The sequence below is a fragment of the Cryptotermes secundus genome, unplaced genomic scaffold (assembly GCF_002891405.2).
Source record: "Cryptotermes secundus unplaced genomic scaffold, Csec_1.0 scaffold2113, whole genome shotgun sequence".
NCBI lineage: Eukaryota > Metazoa > Arthropoda > Insecta > Blattodea > Kalotermitidae > Cryptotermes > Cryptotermes secundus.
In genome coordinates, this window is record NW_019722980.1 from 343,228 (window position 1) to 365,410 (window position 22,183).

The window sequence follows — 22,183 nt, forward strand, 5'->3', positions numbered from 1 at the left end:
TTTTAAACCCCGACATTTTGCTAACGCACTTGAAGATCTATATTAAGAAACTGATACTTACTTTCACAATGCACTCTCACACTGAGATGGTACCGTTAAATAACCTGGGGCGGTGTATTTGTCCTTGAAACTTTCCAAAAATTCTTGCATTCTTTCACCCCCACCCTAGAACATTGTGTTCGCATAACGGGACGAAATAATGCAGAGCTCGGTTCACACTAGTGCGAAAATAGTGTTAAACTCACCATGTGAAACAAAAGTGAATGAATATTAAACAACATATAAACTTAAAAAAAAAAGCCCCGGTTAAGCCGCAAACCGGTTAATCCGCCCCCGGATAATCGAGAGTTGACTGTATATATATGAGAAAATGAAAAGGTTACACTTTCTTACAGAGTCTAGTGAGCACACTCAAGCTCAGAAGTCAAAAAGTCCTTGAAAATCTAACAGCCAGACAAGTAATTTGGCTGCCAGAGAAAGGTGGGTAAGTATATTCTGGTGCCATGCTGTGGCTGTCATCTCATCTCAGCTCAGCACATTCCTTCCTGTTGTACAGTTTGTACTGAATAGCCACAGACCAATAATAAGACAATGGCAAAAAATAAATCAAATGTAAAAGACAAATTGTTGTATCTTATCACATTTGTAGAATATAGTATCTTTGAATATTGTCCACAATTTTCTTGTTGCTGTAAATAATTGAATGAGATTACCAGAACTGCAAAACATTGAGTGAGATTACTAGAACTCCAAAACATCAACTCTTAAACGCTGAGAAGGAAGTTAGCCACTAGTCTGCTGCTGGTTGCTTTGGATTACTTTCAATTTCTGACAATAGAGGCAGTATAGTCCTCCAAAACATATAATGTGAAGTGGGACAATTAATTACCTGTTCACAGAATTCAAGAAAGTGTTTGGTTCAGGTAAGAGAGAAATACTTACAGTGTTCTCGCTGAATTCAATATAACCATAAAACCAGTTGAATTAATTAAAATGTGTTGAAATGAACTCCAGTGAAGTCCATACAGGAAGGTTAAAGTAAGTAAGAGGAATTGGTACCGAATGGGCAATGTAGCATGCAGTTCCAGGTTGAAAGAAATGCACGCAATTATGATGTGAGGGCATTCTTGTCATTTATGTATTAATTTCACATTTTAAATTCGGAATTATATTATAAAACAGATCACAGAAATTGTAGTCATAAAAGAGGTTGGCATTTCCACCTCGAACAGAGATATCAAATGATAAGGAATGTAAGTTCTTTTATTTTAATTGTAAGTAAAACATTTAATAAAAATACTACCAAAATTTTCATTTCTAGTGTTCTCATGAACACAATATTCAATTATTGATATGGAATTATTGTTCTTATAAAAAAACAACACTAAAAGCGGATTTTTTATTAGTTTGTATGTCTTGTTGCCTGTTTTTTGACACGATCATCTTTAAAAGAAGTTCCATGGCACTGCCCCAGACCACTTTTTTTCTCAGCTACAGCACTAGGAACACAAGACTTCAGGTCTTTGCTGAAGATATTACTTTAATGGACAGAAATATAAATACCATAAAACTTTGATAAAATGCCTTAATGTTGATATAATATGTTGATGTGTGCTAATCAGACAAAATCATAATATAGAGACAACTAATAAATTCTTTGGAAACATGGCAAAGTTTAATTACCTCAGTAAAGGTATCCCTGTAACAGGCCATGGAGGCCCATAAGATTGTGAGATGTTGAGCTTCCCTCATTTTCTAGACAATCGGCTCATAGATAGCAGCAAGGTTGTCAGCCCTACATGCCAGCTGCCCTTTACCCCTGAAGAATATTCCAAGAATTTTCCTGGTACTCATTTCTGTTACAGGCTGAGTCAAACCCAGGGCCATAGTGCAGCTGGAAGGATTAGGTCAATTGAAAAAAGTCCAATTACTTCATCAGGACTTGAACTCATGACCTTCCGGCTTGTAGCATAGTGCCTCAACCAACTACGCTACTGCGTGCCACCTTAATTACCTCAGTAACAAGTCAAAGCTACATTTATGAAGAAATTAAAGACAGATTAACTGTGGGGTATGGATCCCACAAACCACAGTCGCTCATCAAAACTACATACTTACTTACTTACTCATGGAGCTGAGCCCTTCTGGAGGAGCCGCCAATTTTGCAGCTACTCAAGAATTTCCCAGCATTTTATGGAACCCAAAGGTTCATCACCGTGTTCACAAGAGCCCTCCACTGGTCCCTATCCTGAGCCGGATATATCCAAATCAAAACTACATTCATGAAGATATTAAGGACATGAGGTATGGTTCCTACAACCCAGTTTAGAGGGTTAAGTAGTAGTAGTAGTAGTAGTAGTAGTACCTTTATCTCTGGGACCACGGTTTCAAACATAGCGCCCATATAAAGACCTTCTGTCTTATTTTATCTCTTACGTACTATCCGTGCCCGTATCAGAACAAAAATCCGTGCACCGCATTTCTGCCGGTATGGGCTGGCTGAAGTATTCGTGTAGGGTTCAGAAAGTTAGGTTGCTACGGGACTGAAGCTGTAAGGGACTGGGAAATTTTAAATGATTAGCTGTGCAATTAAAGTGTCATAAGATCAACGAAACATTCGAATATAGGAAATAAAAGAAATTACGTGTAACTTCACCATGTTTGTAGGAATTTTTTATTTACAATCTTGGCAATAATTGAGCATCTTCTGCTGTCAGAAAGGTGCGAGCTTTTTGTTTATGGATTATTGCTTTGATTGTGGTTGTGTTGTTTCGTGTTGAAGAACCGTGTTATTTATCAATATGGTACATAATCCTCAATCCATGAAGTGGTGTTAGAGACAAGATGAACTAATAGATCTATTGAATTCCTTTAATCGAAGGTAACGAGAGTAACATATCAAATTATATTAAGACGGCTTGGAATTTGTAGCCATTTTCAGGCACCTCGTTACCGGTGTAAAGTATTAGCGTGAAATTTATCGGTGCATTTTGTTAGGGATAATTTAAAACAAATGCAGGAAACATCAGTAAATCAGAAAAGTTTGTAGATCGTTTTCTCCACTTCCCATTGTCTGTTTAGCAAACAGATATATTTAACTGTGCTGAATCCAACAACAAAGAGAGGTCATTAACATGATTCAGAAGGGGATCGGAGAAACGTTTTGATACCCTTTACCTAATGTGACAGTTCAAATTTTTTTATCTGTTCGTGATGTATTAAATATGTGTTATATGAATGAAGTCATCATTGTGTTTCTTTCATCTCATGTATATGTTATTTATATAATGAAATGCCTTCTGAGTGTTTAATGATGTATAGTGGGCACAGCCTCAATCAATGAACACATTTCTAAGGTTATCAAAGAGCCTTACATACACATTATGATTCAGTGGTTCATTTTCCCCAAAACTGAATGAAGTCCACATTGAATATAAGTGTTAAGGCATAATTCGATTTATTATGCTGTAGATTTTGCTGACATTTCTCACTGTGGACTTATATGATTTCCTTTGTGCATGGCCAAGGAATGCTGGGCCTGGAGTTGATTGAGTTTTACAGAGCGGACTTCATTTCTTATAATTGAAAAACTTATTAATCAGTGTTACAGTTTTCTTTTATTTTTGCAACAAACTTTCATACTAAACATTGTAGCACAGTTTCCCCACTTCATGTGTGAAGTCATCCTATCCGCGTTTCTTGTTGGTTTCAACACCTCTTCTTGCAATGCTGGTTTAGCACCCTTCAGTGACCCTTCCTCTCCAGATTTTCCTTTCATAGTTATCTCATGATCTGACTTTGCCATTGTAATTGGTACAACGTTATTAACCTGTAATTGCTATGCAGTAGAAAATTGCCTCAAATGTGAGATGAAATAACAGATGTTACAATCGTGGCTATAAAATCAGCTGACCAAGCTAATAGTTTGTATAATGTTTTATCACTCATTGTTGTCTCCTTGGGAGACTGAGATAGAAATCTTCACAAAATCCTTCATGTTGTAACAGTATTTAAGAAGATACTGAAGGGTTTGAAGTACAGTTCTTTCTTTCAGGATGTATTGTTTGAACAGAGCTCTTGAAAAGGGTCCTTACAATTAGTGGAATGAGAATTTTATTCATGCATGTACTGCCTCACCAAGACATATATTCTAAAATTATGATTCCTCATTTCTATCTGGTGTATGTGATGTGATATGATTAACATATTTCTAGCTGCTGAGTCTGTTGCTTTGAAACTATTCCAAAACATCCCATGAGTTAGCAGCTTCCCTGTAACTGAACTAACCAACAGTGTGATACAGTATCATGACTACAACTACTACATTTTATGGTTGGATTATCTTGCAGATCTGAAAAATAGAAGCTGGAAGTGGAACGTGGAGGAATGACAAGCCCTTCACCCCAGTCTTCACCTATGCCCCCTCCCCAGACTCCTCCAATGGGACCTCCCCAGCAGTCCCCTTCACCCATGCCGTCTCCATCAGGCATGCCACCACCGCCTCAGGCACCAACTACTATGGGCCCTCCACAACATCATCCACACAGTCCAACAGGCTACACCCAAGGCCCATCTCCAGGAGTGATGCATATGAATGGACCATCAGGGCCACCGCAGCATGCCATGACTTCAGGCACACAAACGTTCCAGCAGCATACCATGGGCATGGGCCACCCTCAGCCTGGACCTCAGGTAAGGATACTGTATTCAGGTAGCTTGCCAAGTGTGACACCAACAACCCTGTGCCAGTAAATTAATTTTTTGTTGCTCATATGAAGGTTGTGTTTTCTTAATTTGTATTCCTCACTGACAAGCTGATATATTATTTAAGTGGTGAAAGAGTTAATTACTTACTTATGTACGGAGCTGAGACCTTGAGGAGAAGCAAAAATCTGTAACTACTCAAGAATTTCCCAGCATTTTATGGAACCCGAAGGTTCATTACCGTGTTCAGAAGAGCCCTCCACTGGTCCCTATCCTGAGCCAGATCAATCAAATCCATACCATCCCATCCTGTCTCTGTAAGATCCATTTTAATATTTGATTTGTTTCATTCTGGTCCATCACACTAACAATATTACAAATGATAAAACAATTCCGTCCAGTGTGACTGTTGAAGCTTTTGCTACTTCACTTCTTAGCACCCTAACATGTTTCGGTCCCTATAGACTGTCATCGGAGGGAGTGAAAGGACAAGGGACACAAACCTATTTGGTTAAAGAATTTTAACTTAAATAACAAAAAGTTTTTAAAAAAACTTTAATGCACCAAGGACAGTTGCTGTAGTTGTAAGAAATTTGGATTTTGTATAAAGTGTATATTACAAATATTGTATATTTATGTATTTTAAAAATCAAAACACCCAATGTAATAGTAGTTTCTAAAAGTATTGATGTTCCCTCAGATGATGGCCTATAGGGACTGAAACATGTTAGGGTGCTAAGAAGTGAAGTAGTAAAAGCTTCAACAGACACTAGACAGAATTGTTTTATCATTTGTAACATTTTAATATTGTCCACCCACCTGCCCCTTGGTCTTCCCAGTGGTCTCTTTCCTTCTGGCTTTCCCACCAATATCATATATGCATTCCTCTTCTCCCCCATTCGTGATACATACCCTGCCCACCTCATCCTCCTTGACTTGATAATTCTAATTATACTTAGAGAAGAGTTCGAAAGAGTTAATTAGTCAAAGAAAAGCAAGTCTGTCAGTGGTTGGTTGTTGCATTAATTATTTTGTATCACAAGATGTACTGTGCTGAAAACACTTTTGTGCTCTATATAAAAAGGAATTGACCTGCCCATGTCAGTGAATTTCAAAGTTATTGCAGTTTGAAGTTTGAAATTTTCCTTAAGTTTTTCCAGCACTTTGATTCATTAAAATGCTTAAAACTCTGGTCCTAATTAAGGTAGAGAGCTTATTCTTATACTGATTGATTTCTTAGCTTTCAATTGGTACAGGAATGGCTTCTTATCTAATTAAGACCAGCATTATAAGCATTTCAGTGAATCAGATGACAGGTCCAAGACCCATATAACACATAATGCACCTGTGTGAACAGCAAGTTCAGGCCTCACAAACATAAGTTGACAACAAGTGTTTGGAAAGTTACAGCTGCGGGGGTAGGCTTACTGTTCTCCGGTTTGCCGATATTAGTCAAGTAACTCAGCCAGAAGGCTTGACACGTTCTTGTAAATAAATACATGTTCTTCATGGTAGCCATGATATTTCTATTTTCACTGTAACATTTGCATAAAAGGTAAAGTTGTCCCTGTGCTCAAGTAATTAAGCACTACTCCATGAAGAAGCATGGGGTAGTGGATGTATAGCTTCACCATTCTTGACCTCGGCACTAGTTGGAGGTGAGTGGTCAGTTTCACGCCGCGGCCGCTTTACTCTTAGGGAAAAGTCCCCCATACCGATTGTATAGGAGGCTGTTTGGGCCTCAGAATCGGTCTGGAAGTCGTGGAGAGGAGAAAAATCTTACTCCTACCAGGACTCGAACTCCGTTAGGAATGAAGGTCACAGTTTTCCTATAGAATTTCATAAAACTGGCCTTTTTGTTGAAATCTGTTGTGGGACACAAACACACACACACACACACGAACATGGATGTGATAACATACACAGACTTCTTTCATGTCCTTATATGTTTATGACACAAATTTTTTGAATCGGTTGCATATCTGAACTTAATATACATGTTAATTTTAATGTTAAATGGTCATAACACATCATATTACATTGTAGATGGACAGAATTTTAGGATGGGGTGTAATAAGGTAAAGCTATCCCAGTAACAGGCCGTGGGGGTCTATGAGACTTCTAGGTTCCCACATTTTCTAGACAGTTGGCTCACTGATGGTGGTAAGGTTATCAGCATTACACACCAGCCACCATTTACCCTTCAGGAATATTCCTGGTACTTATTTGTGTTAGAGGTCGAGTGGAACCCAGGCCCATAGTGTGGCTGGAAGGATGAGGTCAACTGAAAAATTCAGTGGCCTAGGAGGGAATTGTACCAGCGACCTTCTGGCCTCAACCAACTACGCTATCGTGTGCCCTCATTGGATGTAATATATGTTTAAAAATATCAACTGAAATTTGTAACACTGATTTTTAGAACGGAGTATGTCTCGCTCCACATTTTTATTTTGGTTTTGGAACTCTTATCTATGTGGAACTATGAATTTTGTAGTTAAATGGCATCCATTCCTCTTCCCAGGTCTTTATCGAAGAAAGCTTGCCCTAGACTTCATATTTTCAGTTGTGGCAGTAACACGCTATTTTCTCTCTCTCTCTCTCTGTAATACGTATACTCATCATATCTATAGCGTAAAGTGGACAGTTTGGAATATTATGTACTTTAATAAAAGTGGGTTTGCCTCTTTTGAGAAGAAATACCTTTGTACTTTTAACGTCCTGTCATCACCAACACAATATGGTGACTGCATTGGAAATGATTGTAGCTTATATAAAATATTCATTCTACCTGCACAGTATAAGAACAATGATCAGTTCTCTCTACTGATCACGGGGTGCTTAACATATGTTCACCAGGAACTTAGCTACTGAAATACATTTTAAGAAATATAACAAATAGAGTTTCTTGCAGTTATGTTATTGATTATTCCACTGAATTTTGACTGGCGCTTTTCTGGTTTTATTTATTGAATATAGTACAAAGCTTGCAAACTTCACTGATTTGCCTTGATTCAGGTGGTAGTCATGTCTTTGTCTTATTTCAGGATTCTGAAAAAAGAAAATCTTCAGAGACTATAGGGTCACATCCCAGAAAATAGTAGACCTCCTCTTCAAATACCCTGAATTTTGTAACTTGAATGACAACTCAGACAACTTGAGAAGAATGAAGTCAAGGCCTCAAAATCTGTACCTAGATAGGATTCTATGGAGTAGCTTCTGTGAGAACTTAGTGTGTACAGTAACAGCTGTCATTTCATAGACTCCTTGTGTAATAGAGTAGAGAGTAGAGTAAAGCTATCCCTGTAACAGGCCATGAAGGCCCCCGTAGGGTTGTGAGATATTGAGGTTCCCACATTTTTTCTAGACAATCAGCATATAGATGGCGGCAAGGTTGTCAGCCCTACGTGCCGGCTGCCCTTTACCCCCAAGAATATTCCTGGTACTCATTTCTGATAGAGGCTGAGTCGATCCCAGGGCCATAGTGCGGCTGGGAGGATTAGGTCAATTGAAAAAATCCAGTGACCTCATTGGGACTTGAACCCACAACCTTCTGGCTTGTAGCATAGTGCCTCAACAAACTACGCTGCCTCGTGCCCCCTCCTTGTAATATGATTTAGTAAGTTGTCTTTATATTTTACCTCTTTTGAAAAAAGTGTTTTTCACTTGTCTTTTTGACAAATTTTATTTCTTACTTGTCACTTTGAAAATTTTATTATTGACCAGTCATGCTTTGTATATAGAAAGTATCTTCAAAGTTGACATCATTATCACCAACAAAATAAATTTTTAAGCCTTAATTATGGGTTCATTTTTCTCAGTCGTGATCCTTCTTGATGACACCATAACTGTCTCTTTATATTCTTATGATTTTACATTTTAGGGGTGTACATTTTGAAGTCCTCAAAATAAAACATGCCATTATTATCCAGTATTTGAAGAATACATTTGTGGCCGACCATTTGCCTTCCCTCCACTGCATGTAATGATGTGTTTCAGGGGTTCAGTGGCCCAAATGACCCACAACAGAAACATGCCTTCAGTTCAAACCAGCTGCAGCAACTGCGAGTGCAAATCATGGCATATCGGCTGCTGTCACGGAACCAACCACTGTCACAGCAAATTGCAATGGCAATACAGACAAAGAGGATTGACCCCCCACTCAGTCACCCCAGCCAATGCCCCACTCCACCCTATCAACAGCAGCAACAGCTTCAGCAACAACAGCAACAGCAGCAGCAACAACAGCAGCAACAACAGCAGCAACAACAACAACAACAGCAACAACAACAGCAGCAGCAGCAACGGACCAATCAGCAGCAGTCTGACTCAGGTATCCATCTTAAAATAAACACAGAGCCAAAGCGGCCTCCGTAGTCTAGAGGTAATGTTCCCACCTCATGACTCGTGGTACGCGGGTTCAAATACCCGGCGAAGGTCGTCGAATTTTTAAGGGCGGAAAAATTCAGGGAACAAGTCCTCTGGGAGGGACTTTAAGCTGTGTGTCCCATGTCATAACCTTACGGCACGTAAACGAACCTCATATCCCCAAAGGGGATCACTGAGTCAAATTCCAGGACATTTCCCCCCCAACCATAGTCTCTAAGGCCTCTGATAGATGGGGGAAGCATTATAGATACCGCTAAGCAAGTGGCCGAACTCGCTTGCTCGGCGGGACTGATGGTACGCACCATTTATCGGTAGGGTATAGAGACTGGTAGAATATCATAGAGGGAAGCACAATAGATCAAACTGGTCATGGTGCATGGGGAAACCCACCCTCTCTAAATAACTAACTAACACAGAGCCAAGATAGCACATATAAGCATTTATAAGTTGTAAGTTACGCAGCACGTCCACAAAGTAAGTTTCCCACACATCCCACAGCTAGCAAGCCTTATATTGCGCGAAGCGACTGCACGTACGTGATAGAGCAATGACGTAGCATGGCGCATGCACAAATGGAATTTCCAGCATTCCCACAGTAGCATCGTTGCAGCTGTTGAAGATGGAGGCTCGTTTTCCAGCTCCCGCCGACTGTGAAGTGTGGTCAGTGATAAAGTTTTTGAATGCACAGAGCATAGCGCCGATCAAAATTCATCGTCAGCTGTGCCAGATCTATGGGCCTAACGTCATGAGCAAGCAGATGGTGCGTCACTGGTGCAGACAGTTTTCAGCAGGTCGACAAAGTTTGCATGATGAGAAGCGCAGTGGGCGGCCATCCATCATTACAGACGACCGGGTGGAGCTTGTGCGGGAACGCATTATGGAGAATCGTCGTGTCACAATTGTGGAACTCATCAGCAATCATGTCCCGCACCTTGTTGCACGAGATTGTCACGGAGCACCTGTTGTTCAGGAAATTGTGCGCCAGGTGGGTGCCGAAGCAACTGACACCAGAACACAAAACAAAGAGTATGGAGTCAGCATTGACCTTTCTGCAGCGGTACCATGATGACGGCAATGAGTTTCTGGACCGGATCATCACAGGTGATGAAACGTGGATTGCACGCTTTACCCCAGAAACCAGGCAGCAGTCAATGCATTGGCATCACAGTGGATCTCCCTGTAAGACGAAATTCAAGCAGACGTTGTCGGTGCGGAAAGTGATGTGCACGGTATTCTGGGACAGACGGGGCGTTCTCCACGTCGAATTCCTGACCAGAGGTGAGACGGTGAATGCTGAGCGTTACTGTGAAACACTGCAGAAATTGTGACGGGCCATTCAGAACAAGCAGCGCAGGATGCTTAGTGCCGGTATTGTCTTCCTGCACGATAACGCTATGCCGCACACAGCTTGACGGACAGCAAGTCTCCTGCAGGAGTTCAGCTGGGAGGTGTTTAATCATCCACCCTACAGCCTGGACCTCGCTCCCAGTGATTTCCATCTTTTCCTACACCTCAAGAAATTCCTGTCCAGTGAGCGTCAGCATTTTGAGAATGACAGAGGGGCGGAGATGGTTGCCACACAGTGGTTCCAATCCCAGGCGGCAGACTTCTATGATACAGGTATTCAAAAGTTGGTCCAACGGTATGGCAGATGTCTCAGTTCTGGTGGCGATTATGTTGAAAAATAGCTGAACACTTGCTGTATCTGTTGCAATAAATATTTCCATGAAATTGTGTTATGTTTCTGTAAACGGCCCCAGGGAAACTTACTTTGTGGACGACCCTCGTATATGTGATGAGATGAAGTTAATTTTGATAATTTTAAGTTTGTTGTTAATAACACCACCAGGGTGTCAATGATAGGATGATTAATAAATGTAGAGAAATTTATGGAATTTGAATCTGAATGTTCAGCACCATTAATACCAAAGCCTACTACTAGACATGGTCCAGAGCCAGTTTTATCTACCTTCCATCCCCACAACCTGTCTTTCTAAAATTCATCTTGATATTGCCCTCATATCTCCTTCTCATTCTTCCAAGTACTCATTTTCTCAGAGATTTCTCCACTGAAATGTTGTATGCATGCCTTGTATTCTGCATGCCCAGCTCCTCATAGCCTCCCAGACTTCACTACTCAGAGAATACCGGGTGACCATAGTTCTTTCTTATCCAGTGTCCTAAATCTGACACTTCACCCTTCTTAGGTCTGAATATTTTCTGAGACTTTGTTTTCAAACTCTTGTAATTACTGTGCAAGATTGACTTTTCAGCTTATGTCATGCTTCTTGAAATTTGTCCCTTTTGGCAAATAGTGCAGTTTCCATCATCAGGGTGAATGTTGTACCATCCAAAATATTACAACAGGGTTCACTGATGAGGCCCAGAAGCTTGTGAGCCATGCAAACATTAGGACAAGAATTACCTGTAATTGTAATTATTATTTCTTCCAGAAAGTAAGAAATCATGTCCCACTTTCATAGAAAGTAATAGCAGAAGTTCCATTCTGTGTATCAAAATTGGATTATAGTATTAAATTAAATCTTATGGAAATAGATTATGAAGGCACAAACAGAATTGGATTGGCTTAAGATGTGGTTCAATGGTGATAATGGTGAACTTTTGTGCTTCATAAAACAAAAGCATTTGTTGAACATTTGAATAGCTCTTAACCATTAATACCAACTGACTCCACAGAGCAGTGTCCTTGAGAAGCCTCTCAGTCAAAATTGCTGGCCCTACATGGACATCCAGAGGTTAATTACCATATTCACAAGAACATACTACTATACCCTGGCCTGAGAACAATCCAGTTCGTAGTATTGCGCTCTGTTTAATATCCATTTTAATATTTTTTCATCAATGTCCAAGTCCTCAAATACCCTCAGTCTATATTGTTCCTGACATGGTAGATTTATTTGTTCTGAGGTCTTTCCCTTCTAATTTATATAATTAGAAAATTTATTCACATATAACATTTATAAATCACTTGCTGACTGACCCAGTGTTCTCTGCTTGAGGGTCAGAAGATTAGAAACTGCAATTAATCCATAGGTACTATTGACAGAATTGTATGTTTGTTGCTGACAGGGTCATCTACCCCACCTGGCATGATGCAGCACCCTATGCGGCCACCAGGCCCCCCAGGTGGGCAGCCCCCCACACAGTCTCCAATGACTGCTCAAATGGCCCCTCCCATGGGACCAGCTCCACCTCCACAACAACAGCAGCAACAACAGCAGCAGCAACATCAACAACAGCCACAACAACAACTACAACAGCCACCGCCCATGCCCCCTGCACCAGTATCACAGCCTTCACGACTCCCTCAGCAAACTTCTGCTCAGCCCACCATGCCTTCCCTACCACTAGCTCAGCAAGCACCACTGCCTCCGCCTCCTACAGTGATGCCACAAGCACCAGGTCCCATGCCACAAATGCCAACTCAGCAGCAGCCCATTGGCTCTGGTCCGGTGTCAGGTAGCATGGCCCCAATGATACCATCAAGTAGACAGTCGGCGCCACCGGTCCAACAGCCCTGTGCACCACAGGCCCACCAGAAGCAGAATAGAGTCACATCTGTATGTAAGCCACTTGGGTTGGACCCGCTTCTCATATTGCAGGAGAGGGAGAACAGGTAATGTGAGCACTCCAATCATGCTTAAATTCTTGTCATTTCTGTGTGATTAATAAAACCATGCTAAGTCTTCTCTGCATGAGCTGGAATAGCTCAGACAGTAAAGTTGCTGGCATTGGGCTGGATGATTGGGGTTCAATTCCTGGCAGGAGCAGTGGTTTGTTTCTCTTCATCGCCTTTTCCAGGCTGGTGCTGGGGCAGTGGAGCCTCCTTTCCAATGGGTCCAAGGTTTTTTTTTCAAAATGTAAAGTTGCTGGAGCATGAAGGTAGCCACTCACTTGCATTTAGTGTAACATAGAATATACTCAGGCTGTACCTTTAGGTCCCCAGTAAGCATTTATAAAATGATGCTTAGGCACAAAGGCACTTTAGTCTTATATTTAGTGTGTTGAAGTATTGGATGGAATTCAGTTGTTTGATTACCTTTTCAGAGCATATGTATAATCACCAGAGGTTGCTGTCCATATCTCTTGCTCCCAAAGAGCACAATTTAACAAATTTAACAAAGACTGAATGTGAAGAGTTCTCTCTTCTGGGATATAATGCCATGTAGTCCAGTGAAAGTCATCCAACGTTTCAGTTACTGCTTGCTGTCTGCTTCTTGCTGTTTTCTTGCTTGGCTTACTGTTCAACCCCGAAGATGGAGGCACATTAATTTGATTTCACTGAACTACTCATGGTTATATTCCAGAAGGGAGTCACTACTGTGAGAAGCTCATATCGAGGAAGACGAAGGTGTTCTATTTTTTTTGGAGAGAGACCCTCAAGAAAATTGTTAATTTTTTTGCTAGAGCCATAGGTTTGAGTCCAAGTCAGCTAGTTCCCCACTATTTCCTCTGTAAGAAAAGTATTGGGATCATGACAACAATGAGATCACTGCTAGGATATGAGGGAAGACCTGAAATTTCTTCTTGTTTGTGAGGTGAGGGTGCCGTTTAAATTTGGAGAGGAAGGGAATGATGCAAGGACAAATAAGAGAAGGAAGGGAAATTATTATTCCCCATCACATTTTACAGCTAATGTAAGTAACAACTACAAACAACAAGGACTGTTTCTGAAAGTCTAGTGCAGATTTTTCTGCACAGAAACAGTGGTGTTCATCTTATATTGATTAGCAGTGAAATATAATATAGCCATTATTTCTTCTTAAATTCAAAGTCCTTCAGTAGATCAGTTAATCAAGAAAGTTCCTGCCCTTTTTGTAACCTGAAGGTTCACTACTGTGTTCACAAGGTTCCTGGAATATAGTGGCTGTGGCAGCAGTTATAGTGCCATATAATGCAATGTCATCACTTTTGCCTCATTCTTTGCATTACAGAGTTGCAGCCCGTATTGCTGAGCGCATTGAACAGCTAAGTAACCTACCCACCACCATATCAGAAGATCTTCGTGTACAAGCTCAGATAGAACTCAGAGCTCTCAGAGTTCTGAATTTTCAGAGACAACTCAGAAGTGAGGTGAGTTCTTCTTGCCCAGTTTGGTTGAAGATCTGTATCTATTATAACTGCTTGATACCTGAATTAATTGTAAAAAAAAAAAAACCTCTCTGCTTCAGATTTTATCATGTACACGAAGGGATACATCCCTCGAAACAGCAATGAATGTGAAAGCATACAAACGCACCAAACGCCAAGGATTGCGTGAGGCAAGAGCAACTGAGAAATTGGAGAAACAGCAGAAACTGGAGGCAGAGAGAAAAAAGAGACAAAAACACCAGGTATGGATGTGGATACCTGTACCAAGCAACTGTCATCATAAGGGTATTCACAACATGCAGTGATTTTCAAGTCTCATATCATATTTAGATGTCTTAGAGACTGTACTTGCTGTTATGAGGCTCTTTGGGTATCTAAAATTGTATGTACATTTAAGTAAAGGAACAAATATAAAGTTCTACTAAAATCTGGAGTACACATTGTTTGCAACTTTATATTCCTACTTGTCTTAAAGATTATTTGTTATTGATGCAAGTCTTTTAATTGGGCAGTTAAAATTTATTTTGTTTTCACATAATTAAATGGTATATTATATTTATGCTTTGTGCCTTGTTTTAAAATTTCTGCCTGCCTGCCTGCCTGGCTTGTATGCCTTTGGGCTTCATTTGCAGTTTACTTTATATATACCAGTTTTTATGTATTTATATTTATCTCTGTGATAATATATGCTTCATCTTGTGTTTAATGGTGAAACCTGGTCACTTGTTTTAATTGGCTTTTAATTTTTGTGTTACAAATGTGATTACTTCCTATACTGATACACAGGCATATAAGACAGTGGTTTCTATTGACATCTTGTGGTACATTATATGTGAAATGCTATTTTTATATGTTATATAATTTTTTATTTGTTTGGCAATGTAGTGGTTAGGAAATATGTGTTTTAGATTACAACTTTAATTATGAATTTAGCTACTTTATACGTTGACACAGTGGCAAAATGTACATGGGCCTGATGGATTATTTATTTCATGTATTTTACAAGTACAATTAAATATATGGGTTTGGAGTTTATCTGTAAATATGTGTATTGTTTTTCTCTCAGGATCATGTTGGTACATCTTGTGATTATTTTTTATTTACATTTGCATGTTATGGTGAGGCCCAGTTATGTTTCTTGAAATTCATTAAAGTAATCAGTATAGAACTAACATTGTCCCAGTTTTTGGTAGTAAAAAAACTGCACATTAGTGAATATGTAACCTAAGACGTGGAAATTACTGCTGATTACTTTATGGGTGAGTGAATTAACAGATGGATATAGTTGTACTTCAGTAAAAGGAAGCATGTATCATTGCAGTTTCTTTGCAGGTTATATAAGAAAAAACATGTTCTTTCCTACACTCCTTTCTATCCTGTGTTTTCATACCCTTTTCTAGTACACTCTCTCTTCCCACATCCCATCTTTTAGTTTGAATCTCAGCAGATCAGATTTTCTGCCTGATGTCTTACAGTTTTCATCATTTTCACCGGGCAGATGCTAGGACAGTACTTTGAAATAGGCTGCAGTAATTTTCTTCTAATTCCTAATAACTTTTAACTTATTACCTGCCAGTTGACAGAACTGCTAAACAAGTTACAAGAAAGTAATGATAAGGTGTAATTTTCTAAATTTGCAGTTCTTAGCTGCATCTTATATTGTGATTATATTCTTTATATCAAATAGTGTGATTTTTAAATGGTACTTTTTCATGAGACATATTATAATTTTGTAGGAATTCTTGATATCAGTTCTGCAACATGGAAAGGATTTCAGAGAATATCATCGTAACAATCAAGCCAGAGTGGCACGCTTGAACAAGGCAGTCATGAATTACCATGCAAATGCAGAGCGTGAGCAGAAGAAAGAGCAGGAACGTATTGAAAAGGAGCGTATGCGTCGCCTCATGGCAGAGGACGAAGAAGGATATAGGTATATACAGGAAAGACATTGTTTAAAATATACATTCCAGTTTTATTTAATTTATACTTTACTCTGCGATTTCTACATGCTGTCATCGATTAGGAAATTTTTTGTTGTGGCGCCCAGATGTTGATCACTGCTATCATAAAAGGCAATAATTGAACAGTATCTTGTGCCAGTTCAGTCATTTTCCCATTTTTATAACAGTGAAATAAATAAGCATGACTAAACAGAATGTAATATCACACTGCAGTACCAAAGATACAAGCATTCTAAATATTCTTTAATAAAATCACATTAAAATATAATGAGAAGCCTGACACTGCATCTCATCAGCCATAAAAAGCATGCTCTCTCATAGCCAGCGAAGTGCTAAATGTAAATGTTCACCTGAATTTTGATTCTAGTGTTTCCATAGTCCCCAAATTCATTTAAAAAGAGTGTACCCAGTCTACAGCTGAGATTCTTTAAACCTCATACTTCTTGAATGCATTGAGCATCTTATGCTCTCTTATAACATGTATTTTTCCTGTGCAGTTGGCCATGTGTTCATGTTTATTCACAGTACAAAGCTAACTGAGCTGATGAACTAATCAGTGCAATGTTACAGGAAATTGATTGATCAGAAGAAGGACAAGCGTCTTGCATTTTTGCTGTCACAGACAGATGAATATATTGGCAATCTCACTGAAATGGTGAAGCAGCATAAGATAGAACAGAAACGCAAACAGCAGGAACTTAAACAGAAGAAGGTAAGAGAATTTCTTTATCAATTACATGAATGGTTCTCAGCCTGTCCTCTTACATGGTCTATTAAAATAGCAGTCAATTTTCTGAGGACTGGTACTCTTTCTATCCCAAATTTAGTATACAGAATAATAGTCTACAAACTCATTTATTATTAGGCTGTCTAAACAGTGTAATAGTTTATGCCTTTGTATGGATTAAAATTGAAGAAACATCATATCCCCCCCACGAAGTATTTGCAATTAAAATTTTTACAAAGGAACATGTGAAACAATAAGATATAACTTTCTTTCAAGAACTTGAGGTTTGTAACATGGCTCTTCCATCCAAATTCTGAGGGCTTCAGCACCCAACTCCAAAACTCTGTGGCCTCTTCCTAACCACTTGTCTAGTCGGCCTTTAAAAGCACAAAAGAAAAAGAAAGGGCAGAGTAGAAATAAATTTATTACTGTACATGATCAGTTTCATCTATAAAGAGGAATGAAAATGCTTCTAGTTGTAGAATAGTATTTTCTTCAGATGTGATAGGATTTGCAGACTTGTATAATGAAGTTGCTGACACAGTGGATTCATTACATCAGCATGCTGTGTGATTATAGTGACAGCCAGCCATCTGAAGACAGGAGTGAAGCCTGAATGTCACGAATGATTGCCTTCTTGTCAACTGTTATAAAGTTTTAATAATGTTTAATTTCAAGCATACTCATATCTTACCCCATAGACATATAAAGCCTGTCTCTGTTGCCCTCCAAGGAAATATGTACTTATGCAATGGCAAGGCAGATTGATAATGAAAGTATATCTGTTGAACCTCATAGCTGATGTGTATTAAATATGTTGACTTATGTAGTTGTGATGTCATTTAATTTGCAGTTGTAAATCACCATGAATGAGATCACAGCTGCGTTTTTGCCATTTCTTTCTACTTCACAATACATATCATGTGTTCCTTTCATCTCATTTTCATTAATACTCTCTGCAGTTGGATATAACATCATGAAATAACAAATTGTTGAATAGGATGATTGGTTTACAGAAAAAGAAAAAGAAGAAGAATGCTGAAGGTGAAGGCAATGGGGAAGGAGGCGAGGCTGATGAAGAAGGCTCTCAGTCTGCGGATACAGGAGTTACTGTTGTTGAGATTGCCACTGGTGAGTTGTGTATGGAAATGGTGATAACAAAGTGAAGATCTTAATATTGTGACATGTTGACCAACAAAGACAGCCATGGCTTGGCAATGACTCGATAAACAAGTTCCTGCAACAATGAACAAAGACGCAAAAATAGAGAAACTGTTGGAAATGGCGTTTTCCATTTAGTCCTACCTGAGGCTACAGAGTGAGTTGCCAACGGCAATTACAGTCAGTAGTGGTTGATGGCCAGTGATGCCACAAGATAGTTGAAAGTTGACAGTTGGAGTGATGAGTCAGTCATGAGGGAGTCACCAGCCAGTGAGGACAGGATCCGTTCAACACAGAATCTGATGAATCTGCATTGTTGGGAACCATAATCTAGCAATGGCTAGTGAAGACAAACTGAGAAGACATGAGTGTTGTAATGAGAAGTTCAGTGCACAAATTAGTTATAGCATTATAATTACTTGTAGTTTCTACTCGTAAGAGTTCAATAAATCCAATTACCAATCAAAACCACATGTCTAGTCACTGATATGTGACGTTATTGAACGTCCGTGGAAATGATTATCACTCAGGTAGTCAAAGTCACCACCTTTTATTGGACCGAAAGGTTCATTATTGTATTCACAAAATTTGTGTAACTGCCAATGCATTGTACATTGTATTTGGTGGGGAGAGTGGATATCTCATCTCCTGTGACAGTATTTAGGCTTTCACCAGCCTTGTCTAGCAAAGAAACTATAGTAATATGTAATCACTTTGAAAGGTTTGATCACTATTTATTTGTCTTGAAGGCAAGCAGTTGACCGGAGAGGAAGCACCACTGACCAGTCAGTTGCAGGCTTGGCTTGATGCACATCCTGGTTGGGAGGTACTGGAGGAGGAAGAGGATGATGAAGATGAAGACGATGATGATGAAGATGGCTCAGAAGAAGACTCAGAGGAGGACGATCAGGACTGTTTGTCCAGTGAGTAAGCAGACTGATTTCATACAGCAGAGATTTCCCAACTTCTGTAATCTCCCAGGGAAAGATAATGGAAGTCATAATTTGCTGAATATCACATCCCATGTCTGTAAATACTTGAATAAGGAATTGTGGGTAGAACTTATAAATCCTCAAATCTTACTTATAAATCCTGCCTTACTACTGAAGACATCACCGGTCCTACAAAACTTGTGATGTTGATTGTCTTATTCAAATAATACGTATATAAAACACAGCAATAATATTTGTTATTCTTATTATTTGGGAATATTATGTTATAAAAGTGAATATATTTTGAAGGTACATAAATTGAGGACCTTGGATTAAATGGCACTAGTGTCACTCCCACCTCGTAAGTTCATATATCTGCCATGTTACTATTATCAACTGTAGGAAATGAAAGGCGTATGAAGTTGAGGTAGCCCTTCGTGGCATAATATCTCTAACACACTTTGTTAAAATTGGTCATATGGTTCAAAATCTGGAATGGCATGGAGATGAAAACAACATGGCAATTTCATAAGCTTTTTCCTTTCCTGAAGAAATGAAAGTATGTTAAAAGAATCAGGCTTTACATATATGTACAGTAGTGACTCTGTTAAATTAAACTTGACTTGCCCACTTTTGTCTCATAATTTTGTTGCATTATGTAATTTATTTACCTGCCTCATTTCCATGTCTTTCATGTATGTCTTGCATTTCTGAGATATTTTAAATTAAATCACAAAAGGGCTGCTTTGCCACTTTGCTGTAACAATATTTCTCTGTTTCATTCGATATTCAGCTTTTTACTTGCAATGCAATTCCCTGTTTCTTCTCCATCTTCTACAACTTAAAATTTCTCACAGTTAATGAAAAATATACTTGTTTCAAATGACTCATTGTAATCTGTTAGTTAAATGCTGTTACTTACACTGGTCCCTTATTATATTTCCCGTGACCAGTGATGTAAGTACTCCAGATTTTGTGCATGGCATAACATTCAATAGTGTCTGTGCTGTTATCATTTCAGCTGTTAAAAAAGTAGATATCAATTGAATGCATAAGGTTTATAAATACAGTGGATTTTTATTGGATGGTTGCTTATGCTGGTTGTCAAGAATAGAGATTGCTATATAACAAACTCTGATGTCCACACACGTAATACCAGATTTAATCATGACTTGCATCTTCCGGTGGTAAACTTAACGATATTTCAGAAAGGTGGATGGTATTCTGGTATCAAACTTTATAACCACCTCCCTCCAGAGCTTAAACAATTATCTTATGACATTCCTGGATTTAAAGTGGCGTTAAAGAAGTTTCTTATCACCAGTTCTTTTTATACTGTTGAAGAATACTACTGCTGGAATAAAGATTGATCCCTCATGTATATTTAATAAACACTGCTGCCTATTGCTAGGATGCAACGGAATATGGAATAAAATACTCAGGAAAAAGGTGCTATCACTGCTGTAATATAGGTGTATCATATATTAAGAAAATAGATTTTATATTACTATATTAAGAGGCTTGGCGGTCTTTTAATCATGTATGTAATTTTAAATGTTATTTTGATATATGAAATGTATTGTTGTACAGTAGTTTTGTTGTGTTGTATTTTAAATTTTGATGATGATGACTATCTGATTATGCATGTATATTTATGTGTTATATTGCGCTGCTGACTTCTTCTATATTTGAAGCAGACCCCTTTGTGGATTTTTTAACTGTAATGAATGAATGAATGAATGTATGAATAAAATGTATATTTAAATGAACACTGTTGCCTATTGCTAGAATGCAATGGACTGTGGAATAAATACTCAGGAAAAAGGTGCTATTACTGTTATGATACAGGTGTATTATATATTAAGAAAATAGATTTTATATTACTATATTAAGGATCTTGGTGGTCTTTGATCGTATATGTAATTTTATATGTTATTTTGATATATGGAATGTATTGCTGTACAGTAGTTTTGTTGTATTGAATATTTAAATTTTGACGATGATGACTATCTGATTATGTATGTATATTTATATGCTATATTGTATTATTGACTTGTTCTATATCTGAGGCAGATGCCTGTATGGATTTTTTTGGAACTATAAATAAATGAATGAATGAAAAGTTCTTCACCTATCTATGCATGTTTCACTGCTGAAACTAGTTAGCTGATTTTGATGGTGTTTCATGTTGGGTGGCTGCACCAGATTTATCCATGATATTTTATTCTGGCAAGTATCATTCTAATATAGCCTCTACTTTTCACCAAGCTCAAATCTAACTTCTTAAAGTTTCTCAGTAACGTTTCATCATAAATAAATGGTGCAGGGCATAGATCTCATTATTCTGTCACACTTATTGTTCGATATGATCAGTATTTTATATAATGTTTGCAGTATACATAAGAAACTTGTCATACAAATGAAGTGTGAAGTAACCAACATGTGACAACTTTTATAGTTAATCTTGTAAGTTAAAAATAAATATTTGGTTTTCAGCTCTCAAACCAAATACATCAAATAGTTCAAGTGCATCAGATGAGGACAAGGCAAGAGAGATGATAAAGAAGGCAAAGGTTGAAGATGATGAGTACAAAACATCCACAGAGGAGCAGACATATTACAGGTGCGATAAGTTACAGGTTACTTGTTGGTATCAGTCAGAAGGAGGAACGCAGAGCCACAACAGACAGAATAACATCAAACATTTCATTCTCATTACTTCACAACATGAGTTAGGCAGTAGTAACAGATTGTAGACTACAAGTGGAATAGTAATTATAGTTCTGTTATAGTAGACATAGTAAATGTACTCACAGCTCTTGAGGCAAAGAAGTCTCACAGTAACTAACTGTCAGTCCTCCGTCTGATAATTCTTCTTCAAATTGCAGCTGCTGAATTTGTACAGCTTCATGATTGTCACAAAAATCTGTTCATCATATCTGTATAAAGATATTTCTCTTATGTGTAGTACTGTAGCACACGTAGTAAAGACAAGCAGCGGCACGCACACAGGAAGACTACACAGAATAACATCTGTACAGTGTGGAAACAAGAACTAGCCGCTGCAGCTCTTTAGACATAGGGCGAGTAACCCTAACAATTTTAAATTTAAAATTTAGAGAAAATTTTAAAGGATTTTAAAATTATAACTAAAGATTTTATAGTGCTACTACAGGAAAATCAAAATTGACATGTGC

At 38.5% G+C, this 22,183-nt stretch overlaps 1 protein-coding gene across 3 annotated transcripts in view; it reads left to right on the forward strand.

Annotated features, from left to right (window-relative positions):
* The first annotated feature begins 2,505 nt into the window (after window positions 1–2,505).
* LOC111861582 (ATP-dependent helicase brm) overlaps window positions 2,506–22,183 on the forward strand; it is a 46,651-nt gene continuing 26,973 nt past the window's right edge. Inside the window, exons 1-11 of one of the 3 annotated variants that reach the window (XM_023846260.2) lie at window positions 2,506–2,721; window positions 4,350–4,692; window positions 8,701–9,034; window positions 12,181–12,727; window positions 14,046–14,184; window positions 14,283–14,444; window positions 15,939–16,135; window positions 16,737–16,878; window positions 17,910–18,024; window positions 18,804–18,977; window positions 21,483–21,609. In XM_023846260.2, the coding sequence (XP_023702028.1) occupies window positions 4,387–4,692; window positions 8,701–9,034; window positions 12,181–12,727; window positions 14,046–14,184; window positions 14,283–14,444; window positions 15,939–16,135; window positions 16,737–16,878; window positions 17,910–18,024; window positions 18,804–18,977; window positions 21,483–21,609 (2,243 nt within the window). In that variant the 5' untranslated portion in view covers window positions 2,506–2,721; window positions 4,350–4,386. The other 2 variants (XM_023846259.2, XM_023846261.2) reach the window with 2 other exon arrangements.